This window comes from Pyrus communis, chromosome 12 (assembly GCF_041283825.1).
Source record: "Pyrus communis isolate YQ-2024b chromosome 12, ASM4128382v1, whole genome shotgun sequence".
In the NCBI taxonomy this organism is placed as follows: domain Eukaryota; kingdom Viridiplantae; phylum Streptophyta; class Magnoliopsida; order Rosales; family Rosaceae; genus Pyrus; species Pyrus communis.
This window is the reverse complement of record NC_142576.1, coordinates 3,460,583-3,481,259: the sequence shown is the minus strand read 5'-3', so window position 1 is coordinate 3,481,259 and position 20,677 is coordinate 3,460,583. Positions and strand designations below refer to the sequence as shown.

The 20,677-nt window shown below is 38.4% G+C and overlaps 2 protein-coding genes across 2 annotated transcripts; both read left to right on the top strand.

Annotated features, from left to right (window-relative positions):
* The first annotated feature begins 6,895 nt into the window (after positions 1–6,895).
* Positions 6,896–12,724, top strand: LOC137745161 (kinesin-like protein KIN-14I). Its single transcript, XM_088681832.1, has 19 exons — positions 6,896–7,471; positions 7,604–7,770; positions 7,864–8,007; positions 8,137–8,370; positions 8,455–8,526; positions 8,639–8,707; positions 8,844–8,933; positions 9,072–9,191; positions 9,284–9,365; positions 9,495–9,590; positions 9,699–9,875; positions 9,962–10,068; positions 10,164–10,342; positions 10,440–10,601; positions 10,724–10,977; positions 11,073–11,236; positions 11,324–11,521; positions 11,616–12,154; positions 12,288–12,724. The coding sequence occupies exons 1-19, from the start codon at positions 7,354–7,356 to the stop codon at positions 12,412–12,414; spliced, it is 3,099 nt and encodes a 1,032-aa protein (XP_088537958.1). The 5' UTR covers positions 6,896–7,353; the 3' UTR covers positions 12,415–12,724.
* A 2,204-nt stretch (positions 12,725–14,928) lies between these two features.
* Positions 14,929–18,393, top strand: LOC137745226 (putative protein phosphatase 2C 5). The gene is made up of 8 exons (XM_068485143.2): positions 14,929–15,184; positions 15,917–16,170; positions 16,485–16,656; positions 16,749–16,966; positions 17,071–17,178; positions 17,271–17,396; positions 17,490–17,719; positions 17,819–18,393. Exons 2-8 carry the CDS (start codon positions 15,961–15,963, stop codon positions 18,036–18,038), a joined length of 1,284 nt encoding a protein of 427 aa, XP_068341244.1. The 5' UTR covers positions 14,929–15,184; positions 15,917–15,960; the 3' UTR covers positions 18,039–18,393.
* Positions 18,394–20,677: the final 2,284 nt, after the last annotated feature.

Below are 20,677 nucleotides of genomic sequence, written 5' to 3'. Positions count from 1 at the left end.
ATATTACGGGATCCATTAAGATGTGTCCCTTGAGTTTAGAGATTCTAGTTAATTCAAAAGGTAAGTGTCCTACAAAGTTAACTTTAGACAATGACCGACTTGTTTGGAAATGGAGGGTCTCTCTCTTTGGTCAAATTCAAAAGTATGCATAGTCTATTTGCAAACTAAACATGTGCTAGGGAGGGACATGCCTCTAGGCTCTATCTCTAAGAGGTCACTCACTCACATTTGAATTTGATATCAATAATTATAGCTCAGTTGCTCACCCATGTGTATGTCATTTCTGTCACATCCCGGTCCAGGGCGGATCACTTCTCGGGCCTGCTCCACCACCGTAGCACGATATTGTCCGCTTTGGGCTTACTATTCCCTTACGGTTTTGTTTTTGGGAACTCACGAGCAACTTCCCAGTGGGTCACCCATCATGGGATTGCTCTAGCCCCCTTCTCGCTTAACTTCGGAGTTCCTACAGAACCCGAAGCCAGTGAGCTCCCAAAAGGCCTCGTGATAGGTAAGGATGAGACTATACATTTAAGGATCACTCCCCTGGGCGATGTGGGATGTCATAATCCACCCCCCTTAGGAGCCCGACGTCCTCGTCGGCACATTTCCAACCAGGGATTGGCTCTGATACCAAATTGTCACGTCCCGGCCCGGGGCGGATCACTTCCCGGGCCCACTCCACCACCGTAGCACGATATTGTCTGTTTTGGGCTTACCATTCCCTCACGGTTTTGTTTTTGGGAACTCACGAGCAACTTCCCAGTGGGTCACCCATCATGGGATTCCTCAAGCCCCCTTTTCGCTTAACTTCGGAGTTCCTACGGAACCCGAAGTCAGTGAGCTCCCAAAAGGCCTCATGCTAGGTAAGGATGTGAATATACATTTAAGGATCACTCCCCTGGGCGATGTGGGATGTCATAATTTCGTTCCAAATTGGTCCCTAAACTTTTAAAAGTGTGTTTATTAAGGATAAAATTATTAAGGATAAAAGGTAGCCTCCATTTAAAAAAAATTGGCACAATGACACGTGACTACATTCTTCAACGCATTTTAGTAACTCATCTACTTTGCCGAAAATGCTCACAATCTACTGACACATGACCACTTACTTATAGTTTTAAATTTCAGAAAGTTCAATAAAATCGACTTCATTGAATAATATGGTCTAATAATTTTATTAGATGTGTAGCTATTTGAGTGGTTGTTTCGATGTTAAACTGGTCGTAAAACACTTTATCGTCCCTATAACGCTAGTCCTCTCTTCTTCTAGCCCATTTTTTTTAAGGCTTCCATGTCAATATATTCAACACTACCATCCTTGTTTGGCACATTTAAAAGTTTAAGAATCAACTTATAACGAAAATAAGTACAAGGACCAAAGTGGAACAACCACTAAAATTAAGGGAACAAATTTATAATTAACTCTGAAAACTTTATGATGGTTTTGTTGTCATGTTTTTATTGGGCAGGTCTTTAGTGGGGCCTGTGGAGCCGACTTGTTGTGATTGTTGGGCTTGGGCCGGCAGCCTGATGTCCTTGACTAATATTACAAAGCCGACGTGGTGCTTTGGGTCCTACTCGTGTGGACATCTAACTTTCGGGCCCCACAACGGCTTTTGTCGAATCTCCGACTAACGAACATTTAAAATTGGCGCCGAACCTGTTTAGGCTCGTATTCCTAACCGGGTAAATTTGAATAATTCAACCGTTGGAAGAGGGAACGGGAGTTGAATTAAGGCTAGCATTCTTGAATTAACAACAACATTCTTTTTCTTTTTAAGTTTTTTATTTATTTATTACTTACAAAAAACAATATGATATCGAACTCATAATAAATTTATTAATAAATATTGTCATCTTGCATTTGTGTCAACTAAACTTCAAAACATTCTCGAACTATGTAAAAACTGAATACTACTAGAACAATTAAAAATGTGTCTTCTTCTTTCCTTTATTTTCCATGATGCTCATAATAATTACTTTATCATTGCCAATCTCGAATTTAATTTATTATTTTTGAGGTCATTCCATGCAAATGGAGGTTGGATCGTGATTTTTTTTTTTTTTTTTTACAATAAGCGATAGCAATTTTCATTGATAAACAATAATAATAACAAGGATTTCCATTTTGATACGCTCTTCAATAATCAATTAATTGATTTGGAGATAATTCACACAACTCATATATAAACAATAACCCTATAAATGACTACCACAAGCATAAGCAACATTGGAAATAACATTAGCACTGCTGGTAGATCCGCCACAAAAATGACAAACACAATAGAACTATACCAGAGCATACGCAATGTCATCGCCAAGAAGCGAGTCCACATCAAACCATCACTAACAAGAAGGCCACATCACTCGTTAGGCAAGACATCACCTGCTAGACGCCATACAAACAAAAGTTGCACTAAACCTACACTAACCCAAGAACAAAATCCATTGGTTGACTCACTCCACTAGTTAGCTCATCATCACCTGCGACTTCATAACTATGAGATCTGCTACTACCGCAAGCAGAGCCACTCCAACAACTCGGAAATTAACCCAAAGTCACATACCTATCCCCAAATTAAAGGAAACAACCTTGGGCGGATTTGAGATCTCGAATTTGAGGTGGAGGCTCTAACACATCCATGGAAAACTGGTTACCCACTGAAAGGTGGGGGAGAAAAGGGGTTGAGCAACATCGATGAGGGGAGAGAAAGAGAAAAAAAGAAATTGACGTTGGAAAAGCGATCAAGGGAAATGAATGGGGAGGGAGGTGGGGTAAGAGGGGGTAGGAGAGATGGAGGGGTTAGGTGGAGAAGGGAGGAAAGGCTGTCATCAGCCCTTGCGGAAGCAAAAACTTGGCGGCTGAGATATGCTAAATAGGGTTTGGGTTTGGGAGAGAGAGTCAAAGACAAAGATAGTCAGGGAGACATTTAATATCAGTTTAATGAGTTCATCTTGGATTGCCACTCAGTACTACAGTCTGGTGGTATTCCTTTTCACTTGGAAATGAGAGGTCTTAGGTTTGAATCTCGTGGATGGCGAATTCGATACCAAATTAGGTTGTCCATTGTATGGCTTAACCGAACTCCTCATCCCCCTAATGTAAAAATATTGATGTACTAAAAAAAAAGTTCATCTTGGATCATGAATTATAAGTTATTGGTCATCTTCAACCGAATAAGGGCCAAAGGGCTCTCTTTAGCCCTATAACCCTTTAAGAAATTATATTTTAATGAACAGTGGCATACTGTAAGATCCCACATCGCCCAGGGGAGTGATCCTTATATGTATATTCTCATCCCTACCTAGCACGGGGCCTTTGGGAGCTCACTGGCTTTGGGTTCCGTAGGAACTCCAAAGTTAAGCGAGAAGGGGGCTAGAGCAATCCCATGATGGGTTACCCACTGGGAAGTTGCTTATGAGTTCCCAAAAACAAAACCGTGAGGAAATGGTAAGCCCAAAGTGGACAATATCATGCTACGGTGGTGGAGCGGGCCCGGGAAGTGATCCGCCCCGGGCCGGGATGTGACAATTTGTTATCAGAGCCTAACCCTACTCGTGGTTTGCCAATGAGGACGTCGGGGCCCTAAGGGGGGGTGGATTGTAAGATTCCACGTCGCCCAGGGGAGTGATCCTTATATGTATATTCCCATCTCTACCTAGCACGAGGCCTTTTGGGAGTTCACTGGTTTCGGGTTCCGTAGGAACTCTGAAGTTAAGCGAGAAGGGGGCTAGAGCAATCCCATGATGTGTGACCCACTGGGAAGTTACTCGTGAGTTCCCAAAAACAAAACCATGAGGGAATGGTAAGCCCAAAGCGAACAATATTGCGCTACGGTGGTGGAGCGGGCCCGGAAAGTGATCCGCCCCGGGCCGAGATGTGACATATACCATATTTCTTACCATCTCCAATCGAAGGGGCCAAATGGTCATCGGCCAAACATAACCTTGTGACAAAAAACTATCTCCAACCGAGGGGGCCAAAAGGCCATAGACCAAACATAATTTATTTATTTTAATTGAATTAATATGGTTAATTAAATTAAACTACCGTATTAAAATAAGATTTTTGGACATATTAGAAGATTATTGAAAGAGGTGTCCATTTGAAAATTATTGAAAAAAATTAAGGAATTGTTATCAGCAGTCCAAAAATCTCATTCTACACTCCAAACATTCTATATTAGGAAAGAAAAATACACTTGTGAGGAGTATAGAATGATATTTTTGGAGTGCCAATAACACTTCCCAAAAATTAAAGGAAAGATTATTGGAAGAGAATAAAATGTGAAGAATTGAAATAAAATGAGGTAAGATAGTATGAAATGATGAAAAGTATGTGAGAAATGGTGTAGGAAAAAAAATTCGTCCAAAATTAAAAAAAGTGGGCTAGGCTCATCGGGTTGGCTGGAGATGGCCTGCCCACTGGCTTGATTTGGTGGTTTTGGCAGGTGGGGCCCACAAGCCATTCTGCCTAGCCCTCGGTTGGAGACAGTTTTCGTATCATTTCGAGCTATTTTTAGCCCTATGACCACTGGCCGGATCGGTTGGAGATGGTCTTACAATATACCTTAAGAAAAAGATTTTGAGATCATGTGCATCTTCACCTTATCCCACCCCACCACACTCACAAAGCCTAGAAGAATCTTGGACTAGGCAACTTTACCATAAAACATTCAAAATAAGTGAACCCAAAAGAGAAAAATGTTATTTGCAAAGTTTAAAGGTATTAGTATATAAGCTTCTAATACAAAAGATTTTTTTTAATGTGACCACAAATGGCCTAAATCATGAAATGGTGCACATATCATGTGCTATTCAAATTGGTCCCCAATCATCTTTCATTGACAAGTGGAATGAGGGGCAAAGAAGATAGGGTAGTGCATGCAGCTGGAGGCTGGTGTTTTTCCTCTTTCAATTTCCCTTTCATTAGCTCAAATTTATATTTTGATTGTTTGTTTTTCTTAATTTTGAATTAGTTTATATGGTTTTTAATTAAATTAAAGTGCTTTTGGAAGGGTTTGATTAATTGCATGAGAACTAGCAGCTGAATAATATTAAGTTTAATTCAAGTAATATATCTAAAAAGGCCAAGTTCTCAATTTTTGGGCAAGTAGAATGGTCCTAATGATCATATACTAACTCTTAATAATTTAATAACTTATTTATTTTTTGAATTATTAATTTCTCTAATATAGACTAGGTCATTTCTATTCTATCAATTAACATAATGTCAATTAGATGACTTAAGTCATCTGAGAAGATATTGACCTTTCTAAGAAATGTGTGGAAGATTATATTACTATTTGAACATAAAAGGTTTTGACTTCTTTATTTTGCTTGTATTTGAGAGTAATTTTATAGGCATCAATGTATGGTATAATAAATTCGCTTACATTATAATATGTATATTTATTTGTTAATATTTTGTATTATATTTATAATATACACGTAATATTATACATTATAATATAACACGTGAATTTGTAATAGCATAACGATATTAAAAACTTCCTCATCAATCTACCTTACACAAAGCCACACCCTTCTTTTTTAACCAAAAAGTGAGAAACAAAGGCAAAACACAAGTTTGTTAATCCAACCAGTCCAATCGGCCAAATAGAAAAGCAAGAGTCAAATCAGGGTTTATGTTACCACAAAATTGAAGAAATGCCCATTAAGCCACTTCAAAGAAAAAAAAAAAAAAAATCTTTCAACGACAATGATTTATATATAGCACAGGTATATAGCGACCTGTCCAAAGAAATAAAGGCATTAGCACAAAACGCCACGTAAGTTGTTCTTTCCTTTCTCACAACCTAAAAGGGTATATTATCAATTTCCCCCCTAAACTTGTGACCATTGGCCAATTTCCCCCCTGAACTTTAATTTTGGCCAATTTCCCCCCTCAACTCTCATAATTAGTCAATTCCCCCCCTGAACTTTAATTTGGCCAATTTCCCCCCTCAACTCTCAAAATTAGTCAATTTGCACCCTACTGTTAATTTTTTTTTTTTTTTTTTTTTTTTTAATTTTCCATCTATTCTTTTCTTAATTTTCAATCTTTCTAATAGCTTCCAACAAAGTACTAAAATTAACATAAACTCACCTGCATAAAATAGGGTAAAATGTACAAAAACATAATACAATTAGTATGTGACATGGGTTGATTATAAGAAAAAGTTATGAATCGGGTTTAAAGCATGTAGAAGAAGAAATAATAACAAAAAGAAATAATAATCCTAAACTCATGGATCAAACCTATTTCAATAAAATGGGTTATTCTTAATAAGGAGTCGAAAATTATGAATAGACTAGCCGTTTTTTTACTAAAGCTCGATTCTCCGCAATTTACTTGAACTTAACTTTCACTTTTATAAAGAAAATTGTATTCACATACAAAAATTTACACATCAATCCTTTTTGTTATCAATTTTGTATAGTCAAAAATCAAATAAAATTACTCCATACTGATTTATTATGACTAATAATACTATCTATGATAAATTGTAAAATTCTAAATTTTAATCTATTTGTAATAGGATAAAGATATAGGAACATGATTAACATACATCTTATTTAGTTTCTTACACACACTTGTTTAATTATGATCAAATTAAAAATTTAACAGTAGGATGCAAATTGACTAATTCTAAGAGTTGAGGGGGGAAATTGGCTAAATTAAAGTTGAGGGGGGAAATTGACTAATCATGAGAGTTCAGGGGGGAAATTGGCCAAAATTAAAGTTGAGGGGGGAAATTGGCTAATGGTCACAAGTTCAGGGGGGAAATTGATAATATACCCAAAATGAAATAACAAAGTAACAAAGAAAATGTTAATTTTAGAGACAAAAGGATCCGTTAAATACAAACCGTTAGAGCCAAGCTTTCCCGAGAGGCTCGGAACCAGGTTCGGTGTAGTATTTTTCCTTCTATATTTGACAAACCCGGAAACAGAGAGGGAAGGGAAACAAGCTAAAACCAGTCTAACCAGAGAAAGATAGAGAGAGAAAGCCTGAGAAACAGAGAGAGAGAGAGAGAGAATCAAATCATCCAAACCTAAAAATCTTCTCTCTCTTCACTTTCCAAAACCCATTTTATCTTTTAGCTATCTTCACATCCAAGTCTCCCCCCGTTTGTAATTTCACTTTCTCCCTCAGAGATTTCCGGAAATTTTTTCATAAACTTCACATTTTTCCATAGAAAAAGATTCGAACTTGCCGGAATTCCCATTACGATTTTGGCTTCTGGATTGTGATTTGGGTAGTTTGAGCATGTTGGATTAACGGGTAGGAGCTGAATTTTAACGCCCAGATTTTTGGTGTTTTTTCTGGGTTTTTTTTCGCGGTAAATGGCGACGGAGCAAGTCTTGCCGTTCTCCATAGCTTCTGTGGTTGAATGCGTTCTTCAGAAGCATGGGAGTCGTTTAAACGATATCGACTTGGCTTCTAGGAAGGCTGAGGAAGCATGTAATCATCTTTCCTTTATTTTCTTTTAATCTTTAAATTCAGATTATTTTTTTTCATTCTACTTTATTGGTTCTTGCATTTCTTGAGGTGGCCATGAAAGTATTATGATCCTATGAATGTGTTATTGTGCAGCGTTGAGAAGGTATGAAGCAGCAAGGTGGCTAAGAAAGACCGTTGGCGTCGTTGGGGGTAAAGATTTGCCGGCTGAGCCTTCTGAAGAGGATTTCCGGCTCGGATTGCGCAGTGGAATAATCCTCTGCAATGTTCTCAACAAAGTTCAACCCGGGGCTGTGCCGAAGGTAATGGCCCAACTTGGTTTCCACTTTGCATTGGTTCAAGCCCTTTTGTTTATTGACTAGTTTTGCTAATGTTAACTGGCGATTTGTTCTTAGGTAGTTGAAGGCCCTTGTGACACTGTTATTATTCCTGATGGGGCGGCTTTGTCAGCGTATCAGTACTTCGAAAATGTCAGGAACTTCCTTGTGTCTGTTGAGGAAATGGGGCTTCCAACCTTTGAAGCCTCGGATTTGGAACAGGTTTGTGCTCAGGAAATGTAACTGAAAACAATTGTGTTTTGATGAATCCTTATGATTTAGGAAGAAGTACATTAGTACTATGTTTATTTGTCGTTCGGCTGTGGCAGTTTTTCACATCTGAAATTACAGGGAGGGAAACCCGCAAGGATTGTGAACTGCGTTCTAGCATTGAAATCATACTCTGAGTGGAAACAAGGAGGTGCAATTGGATCGTGGAAATATTGTGGAGCTTTGAAACCAACTACCTGCGGGAAATACTTCGTGCGAAAAAATTCAGAACCCTTTTCAAATTCCTTTCCAATGACCTTATCATGGGGCGAAAAGTCCCACGATAGTTTGTCCTGTGAAGATCTCAATGAAGCAGTAAGTGAGATTAGGTGTTTCTCAGTTTTTATTTTGCACTCATAATATTGCGGGAAAGTAATTGTTTTGCTTTCTGCTCTTCAGAGTTCCTCTCATTCTTTACATGCGCTAGTCTGTGAAGTGCTTTCAGACAAGAGGCAGGAAGACATACCAATCGTAAGGGTTCTTCGACCTTTTATGTTGATTATCTACTTGTTCAGCCCGAGCACCTGTTTATATATGCATATATGTATAATTTGGAGAAACAATTTCCTCTTGCTTTTGACAGATTGTGGAAAATATGCTGAGTAAAGTCATGGAGGAGTTTGAGCATCGGTTAGCAAGCCAAGGCGAACTGGTAAGCACTAAGCAGCAGCATTTCTTCAACATTGCCTTGCTTTTTCCTATGTGCATTGCTATTCTCCCAAAGAAAGCTCATTGCCTCCTTTCAAGAAAGTATGTTATATGTGGGATGATTGAATTCTTTATGACAGATGAAAACAGCTTCCAGAGATATGACGTTGTCTGGCCCTGATAGACCTCTTTCGGACTGTGCCTCTGAATGTGCTTCTGGTGATATGAAGGTACAAGTTTTAGATTCAATAGAAGGGGCAAATTTATGTCGTTATGATATCCTTTTGTGCACGTGTCTCGGTTTTGTTTGTATCTTTTATCATTAGCACAAGTAGGTGATTTTTTGCTTCCATTGATGGATGATTAAGATTGAAGAGAAAGCTTCCTCTGAAACCAAAGAGGAGGAAATATACAACCAAAGCGAGGGATCAAAATGTCAGTCTTTAAAGCAGCTAACGTTAGTTGATCGACAACAGAAAGACATCCAGGTAAGCTACGGTCACATCATATTAGCAGCTACAAAATTTTGTTTATCTGCCCTAAGATACTGGCGAAACTTATGTTAATCTTTATTCTGTAGGAATTGAAACATACTCTATACGATACAAAAGCGGGAATGAAGCTTCTACAAATGAGGTACCAGCAGGAGTTCAACAACCTAGGTAGGACTTCAAATGAAAAACGATATGATATGCTTTTAATAAGGCTCACTTAGCTCACGTTTTGTCGAATACTTTAACGTTGTTTCATGTTCTCAACGGAGGACCATAACTAGTTTACCATGCATGTAGGCAAGCACCTCCATGGTTTGGCTTCTGCAGCGACAGGATATCAGAAGGTTCTTGAAGAAAATCGCAAGTTATACAATCAAGTGCAGGATTTGAAAGGTAGTGTTTCTGGTCTTCCTTTAATTGTCTCGAGTTCTATGTTTAAGAAACAGTGTATGTTTTGTATGAGTCTTCGAGATTAATTGGTCCATCAATTACTTTGGTTAGGAAATATAAGGGTATACTGTCGAGTGCGGCCCTTCTTGCCTGGGCAATCAAATCGGGCCAGCACTTACGATCACATAGATGACAGAAGTCTTAAAATTATCACTCCCTCCAAATATGGCAAAGAGGGAAGGAAAGCTTTCACTTTCAATAAAGTTTTTGGTCCCTTTTCAACCCAAGGTTAGCTTAGCTACTCTCAATATGGTTTCGCTCCTAATCTATCATATTTGTCATCATTTTTCACTGCCACTTTTGTTTCTCTGCAGAGGAGGTATTTTCAGATACGCAGCCTCTGATTCGGTCTGTTCTCGATGGTTACAATGTCTGTATATTTGCTTATGGCCAAACGGGATCAGGGAAAACTTTTACAATGGTAAAATATGTGCATAGATGTTTCATCATATAATCTTCATTCTTTGGCCAACCGACTCCTGACAAGTTATAAATTCATGTTGTTTGCCGATGTAGACTGGACCAAAGGAGATTACAGAGGAAAGTCGAGGTGTAAATTACAGAGCACTCAGTGATTTATTTTATCTATCAGAACAGAGAAAGGACACCATTTGTTACGAAATTTCTGTTCAGATGCTTGAAATTTACAATGAGCAAGTCAAGGATCTCCTTGCGGTGGAGGGTTCTAGCAAACGATATCCTTCATGAGTCATGACACTCATTATTTTTCCTTTACTATTGTTTTCTTTACAATGCATATCATAATTCTCTGTGTCCTTAACTCCAACATACATTAGAAATTCGCAACAGCTCTCAAAACGGAATTAATGTACCTGAGGCGAACCTTGTTCCTGTATCATCAACTTCTGATGTTATATATTTGATGAACCTTGGGCATAAGAATCGTTCAGTGAGTGCCACAGCCATGAATGACCGGAGTAGTAGGTCGCACAGGTAAAATTAATAATGTCCTCTTAGATAAATTTTGAGTTGATCCCTTCTTGTTTCACAGTACGAGTAAAGTTCTGAAGTGACCATGAATCCGTCTAAACTAACTCCTGTGACATCATAAACAGTTGCTTGACAGTACATATTCACGGAAGAGACCTGACGTCAGGAAGTATTCTTCGGGGTTGTATGCATCTAGTTGACTTGGCAGGAAGTGAGAGAGTTGACAAATCTGAGGTGACGGGAGACAGGTTAAAGGAGGCACAACATATTAACAAATCTCTCTCAGCTTTAGGAGATGTCATTGCCTCTCTTGCTCAAAAGAACGCACACGTTCCTTACAGGAACAGTAAACTTACACAGCTACTCCAAGATTCACTCGGTAAGATTGTTTAATAAACTTGAGCACACACAGACATTTTTCTGATTTTTTGTTGGTCTCCGTTGTAATCATTTGATCCGTCCTTATTGTGTCAGGAGGGCAAGCAAAGACGCTCATGTTTGTTCATATCAGCCCTGAGCCTGACGCTCTCGGAGAAACACTTAGTACACTCAAATTCGCAGAAAGAGTTTCTACAGTTGAACTTGGTGCTGCTCGAGTTAACAAAGACGGTGCAGATGTAAAAGAACTCAAAGAACAGGTGGTTAATCTATGGCTTCTACAATTATATCCAATTATAATGTACAATAACCTCTTGTTTACCAATTTTTCTTACTGTCTTATCCAGATTGCTACACTTAAGGCAGCCTTAGCAAGGAAGGAAAGCGAGGGAGCGCAAGCGCAACTTAAATATTCTCAATCCATGAGCCCAGAAAGATCTAGAATCAAGTCTGCTGGGTCTTCCCCTTTGCATTCTAATCGAAAAAGCACTGGAGATTTGGCCGGCTCTCGCAGGCAAACAGCAGATGATTTTGGAAACATAGAGGTATTGGCTAAGTATTAAATTGATAAGCCAAAAACTTTATTTTATTATTTTTATTTGATGAATCTAACACTGGAGGTTCATCTAATTGCACTAGGTTCGCAAAAACACTGCATTGAAGCCAAAAAGGCGTAGTTTAGATCCTCAAGACATGATGATGCATGCGAGTTCACCTCCCTGGCCACCTGCTTGTAATCAAGGACTAAATTCAAAGGAGGAATCCGATAAGGATTCAGTACTTTCTGGAGATTGGGTTGATAAGGTCATGGTGAACAAACACGAAGGTGCAAATAGAGAAGATAATCTATTAGGAAGTTGGGATATGGACAATAGACAGTTGCCGGAGATGTTTGGACCGAGTAGCCTTCCTGACCCTCCAAAGTTGTACATGGAACAACACTTTGGAAAATTAACGGCGAGCGAAGAGGACAGCCAAGACTATGATGTACAAAGGAGTCGGAATGAGATGGCCAATACCGATGATTCTGATGATCAGCTTGATGCTGCAACAAGTGATTGTTCAGAGCCAGACATGCTTTGGCAACAAAACCTTCCGAAACCTACCAGCATTCCAAACGGACTGGGGGCAAAAGCAAAGAAAACTAATTCGAGGCCAATAAGGAGCCCGGAAACTAGGTAAACTCCGCTGCTATGAGATTATATCGTTTTCTTTGAGCTGCATTATCAGCATATTGTTTCCTATGCAAAATCTCTTGTATACCTTGATATGTTCTAATAAGATGTTTCAACTTATCTGCTTTGTCACCAGGAGTATGATTCCGTCGTTGATTCCTTTGCCATCACGGAAACCACCCAATGGAGTTAGTCAGCCTCTGCACAGGACCGCAAGTGGAAGGTCCTGTGAAGGGAAGCGAAGGCCTGGGAGTGCAAAGTGATCCCGACGACGAGGTTGCATTTTTTATTGTGTATTGAGGGAAGTTGGCTGTATGATTCTTTTTTTATTTTTTCGGGGTCATTTTTGTGTGTTCATATATACCTAGACACAGAGAGAGAGAGAGAGAGAGAGAGAGAGAGAGAGAGAGAGAGAGAGAGAGAGAGAGAGAGAGAGAGGTTTTCTGTAAGTGGCAATAATTCTGGTTGCCTGAGTTTCTCCGATGGTGGTCATGAGATGTAAGTTGTCGATCGCACCCCGTTCCATCAGTGTTTTTATGAGTGTTGATATTACAATTTGCCCTCAGGATTGAAGCGAGTGTTTATTTTTCTTTTCAATACAAACGATACTAGGGGAGGAGGAAAACTGAACGTAAATCTTGGATGCATGGTAACCATTCTTAACAATTTGAGCTACAAGCCCTTCGTGCATGGTTAAAGTACTAGTTAAATAACCCCAACAAAAAACGCAATTTAGACTTGTTCCTTTCACAAAGATCTTGAAATATCTAGTTCATGCAAGAATCTCCACGTTTTCAATTAACATAAACAAATGTCGTAATTAAGCAGATTTATAAGAATCATCATTTCATCAGAATTCAGTTCCAACTAATTAACTAACTGCTAAGTACACATTTTATCAAGCTTGACTGGAGAAATACTGGGAACATGAAATTAACTACAGCTTGGCGATGATTCTGCAACAACAACAACAACAACAAAGTCTTATCTCACTAAATGAAATCGGAGTCTTTCTTGCATGCAAGGTGAAAAAGTTCCGTCACGTGTTTTGTGACGGAACAAGGGAGGATGGTTTGTTTTTGGTGAATTTGGAGTTGGTGCTTGGCTGCCAAGTTAGGGTTGTTAAACAAGAGATCTCACATAAGAATATTGGTACAATACTCTACGATTTCCAAATTAGGGTTGACTGGAGCTAGGCTCTTACAATTCAAATTACCTCTTAAACAAGAGATCTCAAGTTTGAAACTATACTGTTCACGCAATTGGGTCCTAAATTAAATTATATTGTCATCTAATTAGAAATAAATTAACCCTAAGATATAAACAAATGAAGTAAAAAACAGAGAATTCAAACTCGAGAGCTAAGAGATGAGCACAATGCCTCTGATTAATTGCAGTTTTACTCCTATACTACGTACTAGTACATGGTCCGAAAAGTTAACGATTAAGTATTGCATGTAGAGATTTAATAAGTCTTTGCATCAGTTAAATCTTAACCCAATTAATTAATGTAAACTACATTTGATGTTGATTAATACTTGCATTTCCCTCTTGGGGGGATGAGCTCATTCCATCTTTAGGAATAATGTATTCTAACCATAAATTTCATAATCTGAACTATTCAATTACTTATCTTCATCATTTTAATCGGAGATCATTTAGTTATTTGAATGTATAGAATAACTAGACAGTGTAGGTAGGGGTGCAACTTGGGTTGGGTCAACCGGAATCTGTCCATGTCCAACTTGTTTTCAAATCCAATCGGGCAGATTAGAATGAAGAAAAGACCCACCCAAACCCAACCTGACCTCAACCCGATCATTTATTGGGTTGGGTTGACTTAATGTTTTTTTCCGCCCATGTCAACTCAAACACTATCCAATTTTGAGCTCTAATTCGCTCATACACATATTACCATCGCATTTCATATTATATAAGTTATGAATCAGTTTTGGAATGACTATACTTCTTTATAGTCCGTCTTCATATAGATGAATGATGGTGTTACTTTTACATTTTTTTTATCGAAGCCTTGTGTATGCCTTGTAGTCCAATCTCAAATTTGCATGGGTGAAAACATTAAAAATTGTCTCTAAGTTGTTTGTTTTAAATTTTGTGTGGATGATGATGTGTAAATGAAAATTTAACTAACATTGACGTTGTTTTCGTTCAAAATGTGAAAAATCAAGGAAAACAAGGTGTAATAAGATTGGACTTGATAAAGTTGACAAATTCGAATAAATCCAAACCCAATTAAAACCCGAACTCAACTAAATCCGCATGAACCCAAACCCAACTCAAACCTGAATTGTAAAGAATGGGTTAGGATTGAGTTGACCATCCAACCCGCCCGAGTTGCACTCCTAAGTATATGTACCAAATAATATATTCATGATGAACCATTTTTTTATTTGATACGTTTGAATGATTAAACGATCTTTAATTCAAATGAATTTATCAACTTGATCTTCCACTAAAAATTAACAAATTGAACAATTCTGATTGTTTATTTTGATCTGATGAATATACATGATTCACAAATGGGGGTTTGCAACAAACGTAAATATTACGTCGAAATAAAAAATAAAAAAAAACAAAAAGATACGATACGAACGATGCGGCTCCACAAGTCCCCACCAGCTGGTGGATCATGCAGGCAACCACATCCAGCTGCGTTAGTCAAAGGGCCCAACTGTCAACCAAACCCCACTCCATCGGAGGGCACTTCCGTCATTTCACCCCCACCAATTTACAATTCTCCGCCGGAGAATTCGGACATAAATCTCATTCATCACAGTTTTCTCCCCAAAATCCCACCCCTCTCTCTCTCTCTCTCTCTTTGCACATCTCCTCTCTCTAAGCTGTCTTCTAATCAAATCACAGAAAAGGTGCGACGCTTTCTCTCTCCTAGGGTTTTGTTCTCGAACTAGTGCGAGCTCAATTCCAATGGAGGACTTGTAGATGGGCTTCAATGTCGGATCCTCCCTGCTCGATCCTTCTCTGACTGTCAGTGTTTTTGCTCTGCATTCGAAGGTACCCCAATGTTTCCCTCTGATTTTTCCATTTTTTTGCTATTTCTGAATTTCCCCAGTTTTTAATTTTGCAATTTTTATGATTCGTATAGTTCGTGGTTAGCTTAATTTTACTTCTTGAGGATTCAGTAGATTGCTTTACTGGGATCTTTCGATGGATTTCGGGTTCTAAAAGGGACCATTCTTGCATATTTTGTGAAGTCTTTTGTTTGAATTCGCCCTTTACTATTTATGAAAGTTTAAAATTTTTTTATTGCTAGGTGTGGTTTTTGTAAATTGCTTTTACTTGATATAATTTTCTCATTTTGTTGGTGTAAAATGGCTTCTGATCGGTTGTTGTTTTGAGGGAAAGGTACTAAATTTATAAAATTATACTGAGCAAGAACAGCTTTTTCTTTTTCCTCTATCGGTATGAATTCTGTTGGCTTTTGTTTTCCCCTTAGAAATTGTATCTAGCTCTGTTTCGTTTGTAGCTTTCCGGTTTTATGAATTATGGGCATAGAAGCATTGGGTCAGTTTCCGGGGATGGTTTTAGATTCAGTAGGCGTAGCGAAAAGCTTCTAATGTGTATAAATTTAGTGCCATATGCTCCGTTATCTATTTATCATTTTTAACTTTGATGTGTGAATCATTTAAGTCATTTGGTGGACCTATGAGGTGATTCAGTTCATTTAGATTTACACGTTTGCAATGAAGATCTGACAGGATTTTGTTTAATCGTTTGGATGAATAGGGTTTTGGCACTTGGGTCTTGGAAATGTCCCAACGGACACTAAAATGAGCCAGATTGAAGTATCAACGATGAAATCTCCTCTCACTCCACTTGCGACTCTGATTGGTCGTGAGCTTAGGGGTGAGAAAGTTGAGAAACCTTATTTGAAGTATGGGCAGGCTGGTTTGGCGAAGAAAGGAGAAGATTACTTTCTTATAAAAACTGATTGCCAAAGAATTCATTCGGATCCGTCAACATCATTTTCTGTCTTTGCGGTACTTTCCCCATCTAATTTCTGTCTTTGTACCTATATAAAGGACAACTGATCTTTGTTTGGCTGCTGAAAACTGAAGAGAAGGAAAAGAATTTGAGAATCATTAAAAGTGAAAAGATTACCTTGAGTGAATTTGATAGTTGCATTTGTGTCCGGTTGAGTGGAACATTGTTCTTCTTAGGTTTGAAACGGTGTGATAAATGAGCAATCACTGTTTAGTAACTTTTCTTCTTTTCATACATTTGTCAGCACCAATAGAGCATCACTTCATTCCCTCACTCTTTCCGATACAAAATTGAAATTATTTGTCTGCAGATTTTTGATGGGCATAATGGTATATCAGCTGCTATTTTTACCAAGGAGAATTTATTGGCTAATGTTTTGAGTGCCATTCCTCAAGGAACTAGTAGAGATGAATGGCTGCAAGCCCTTCCTCGGGCACTGGTTGCAGGATTTGTCAAAACTGATATAGAATTTCAACAGAAAGGTATAACATCAAGCCATTTGATTTCCAGTAATTATTTATTTGATTTTCTTGATTTTGTTTTGCTTAGCTTTCTGATTTAATTTCAACCTCAGGGGAAACTTCTGGTACAACTGTGACTTTTGTTGTGATTGATGATTGGACTGTGACTGTTGCATCTGTTGGGGATTCTCGATGTATATTAGACACCCAGGGAGGTGTTGTTTCACTCTTAACTGTTGATCACAGGCTGGAAGAAAATGAGGAAGAGAGGGAGCGTGTTACTGCCAGTGGCGGTGAAGTAGGAAGGCTCAATATTTTTGGGGGCAATGAGGTATATCCTAGTTTATTTTGTTCACCCGTTTAACTTGTAAACTGAAAGGCATTTCAATGAATCATTTTTTTATGGTCTAAATTTCTTATGTTTACATGGTTCAGGTTGGTCCCCTTCGCTGCTGGCCTGGTGGATTATGCCTTTCTAGGTCAATTGGTGACACAGATGTGGGAGAATACATTGTCCCAATACCCCATGTCAAGCAAGTGAAGGTGACTTCATCTTGTACTATTGACAATGGTTCTATTTTACTATGCTTTTACAAAGTTTTAATTCTCAGCAACTATTTTCCCTGGTTATACAGCTTTCAAATGCTGGGGGAAGACTTATAATAGCTTCTGATGGCATCTGGGATGCTTTGTCTTCTGATATGGCTGCCAAGTCATGTCGAGGATTGCCTGCAGAGCTTGCTGCAAAGCTGGTTGTTAAGGTGATGCACCTTAAATACAAACATTATGTACAGCCCAAGAGAATTAAGCCTGTTTTTACTGATCTAGTCCCGATTTTCTTTGTTCTGTTTTAGGAGGCTCTGAGGTCAAGGGGACTGAAAGATGATACAACCTGCGTAGTTGTTGACATAATCCCTTCTGGTCATCCTGTCTTACCTCCACCACCAATTAAGAAACCAAACATGCTTGCTTCACTTATCTTTGGGAAGAAAAGTCAGAACTCCGTGAACAAGACAAATAAACTTTCTGCTATCGGAGTTGTGGAGGAGTTGTTTGAAGAAGGTTCAGCAATGCTCGATGAAAGGTCAGTTCAGCATGGTTTATTATCTAACTGCTAATTATTAGACTGTATTTCTAGTTTGAAAGCAACCCTAATTTCTTTCCTTTCTTGACGGAAATACAGGTTGGGTAAGGATTCTCCTCTGGATGCAAATTCGGGGATTTTCCGTTGTGCAGTCTGCCAAGTGGATCAGCCCCAAGTTGAAGGTTTATCAGTAAACTCTGCGCCTTTCTTCTCCCCGGCATCAAAGCCATGGGAAGGCCCTTTCCTCTGCGCAAAGTGTCAGAACAAGAAAGACGCCATGGAAGGAAAAAGACTGACCAGACCCACAGTGGTCTTGTAGTAATTTACCCGATTACGTTCTCTAAGTTGTATTTTTTATCTGGCAGTGTGAGCATATGCTTGGTTTTCGTTTTTCAGGTGGTGACTATTTATAGATGTGTGTAAGAAATGAAGTTGAGATATGCAGAGTAAAGTAGGTGTTTTGCAGTGTGTCGAAACTTTGTGGCGATTCTGGTTTGTGCTCGGCTGTTTGACTGACTGACAAAGAGTTGAAGTGTTATCGCTAACAGCTTTAATTTGTAAGTAAATTGAAGGTTTGAGTAATCGTTTTGTTAGAACGAATCTAACTCATTGTTGTTCCCTCTACTTACTGTGTTACAACAAATTAATATATAATCGATAGCCAATTTTTTTTAGCACTTGTTTGCAGTGGTCTACAAATGCTGGTGTGATCTTGTCAATTTGCTGTGTTTTTTTTTCATGTAACGAGCTGTCTTTAGTTGCCTGATTGTGTTTTACTCCAAATGTGCCTAACTGGAGAACAATTTGCATGAAATGGATACGGTCTATACAAGCTTTTCTGGTTTAGTTGCTGTTTTGAAACACAAGAGTAAGATTTAAGCACCACAATTGTTTGTACTGGACATTGTGAGATGTTAAAACTGACGAAAAGCTGCCCCGTAGAACTACGGTCTAGTGGTATTCCTCTTCACTTGTAAGTGAGATATTAGGTTCGATTATCGCTAAAGGTGAATTTGAATCACATTATTATGACTAGTCCATTGTGAAGTTTGAGCTCTCTTTCTCATCTCTTTAGACCTACTTCAATCCTTGGAGTAAAATTTAAATTTTAGGTTCTAAACTCATTCTAACTTGCTCAAACTCCTGGGGCAAATATGAGTTTTAACCTAAAACTCATTTGTGTAAATTTAGGCCAAGATTTCTCCTTGGTTAGTGGGTTGGTTTATCATATATGTGTATATTTTTTTGTTTTATATTTATAAATTTATTGAATTCAACGGTTAAGATCTAATATGATCAAGTCTAATGGTTAAAAAAAAAAAAAAAAAAAGATCTAACGATCTAAATTTAAATCCAACGGTCAAAGTAAATGAAAAAAAAAAAAAAAATTCATCTGTTTCATATATTTTCATAGTGTTCCATGAGTTTTATGATGTATGTTTAGTGATTTTTCAATATTTATCAGAATATAAAATTTTTAAATTAAAATCTTCATAAAATTAAATTAGAATACTCTACATTTTTTTTTTTTTGAAAAAAAAAGGTTTCTTTAAGAAAAAAATTTATCCAAAATTCATTCTTAATAATTTTGGGCTAGGTTGGAGCAGAAAAACTATTTCTGAATTAAAATCTAAATTTTCTAAGTTAAAAAGTTTAAGTTTTAGCATAAAAGTTGAAGATGATCTTAACGTGGGTGAATATTGTTTGTGCGAAAAATAAAAAACTGACGAAAAGATATTCCGAGACCCACTTGAACTTTTTTATTAATTTCTTTATTTCGACAAAAAAATTAGATTAAAAAATACTTATGTGACTCGATAAATGGTAAGCCTGCTTTTAAATGGCTTGTATGTGACATCCCGTTCCGGGATTATTAAAACGCACGTGTGAAATTACATATTTGCCCCTAGTTCGTTTCGTTATTCTGTTTGGTGGGTGGTGTGGTGTTGGCATGTGTTAGGCCACACACACACACACACACACTGTCCATATCTCTCTCCCTCTGTCTTCTCCCTGTCACTCTCTCTCTCTCCCGTATTCCCATTTCCTTCCTCTTTCTATTGGAATTGTACGGACACACACGAACACACTCAACCACTTACAGATCGAGGGAACCAAGACCACCCTCGTGCTCGTGGGGCTGAGAGGAGTCCAGTGGTACCATTTTCAGGTAAGGTTGTAGCCGTTTTCACGTCGATTCGACAAGGTCCGTTTTAGTTACTATTCATGCAAACTTATTCTAGCACGTTTTTGGACTTTTGAAGCTTGTAGTTGTGTTTGTGAGGTCCCAAGGAACCTCGGAGTATATCGTTGGACGGAAGTGGACGTCAGAATAGCCTGGTTCGAGCTTGGCCGGTTATGGAGTTTTTGGACAGGTATGATCTTGTAGTTTTAGACCTTAAAACTTGTTTGGACGTGTTCTACTAGTGCTAAGGTTTAATTTGGTGCAAGAAACGTGAAAAATGGTGGAAAAATGAGCGAGAAAACCCCAGTTGCAGGTTTTCCCAGTTTCTGGCGCCGGCGACGTCGCCGGAGATTGAACGAAGAAGGTGACGGAATATTCCTGACGCCGTTAACGGAATCTGTCAGTTTTGACGGAATATTCCTAACGGCGTCAGTGTGCGCCGCACGTGCCTGCGCGTGGCCGGCGCGTGGGGGCGCGTACGGCGGAGGAAAATTTTTCTAAAAATTTGGTTGTGATCCTGAGGTTGTGTAGAGCACGTTGGTATATTCATTTGTCCATTTTGAGCAATGTATGAGAAGTTATTACAAGAAGTTGGTTATGTGCTTTAAAGTTAACGTTTTTATAGCTATTTCGCATATAGGTGACACGTACCCCGAGGACGAGCGTGCACACGCGAGGCAGGGGGGCTACGACCCTTCTACATACCAGTGAGTGGGCTTTTGGTTTTCCGTATATACCTATATAATATTTTTTTCCCAGAACTTGAATAAATG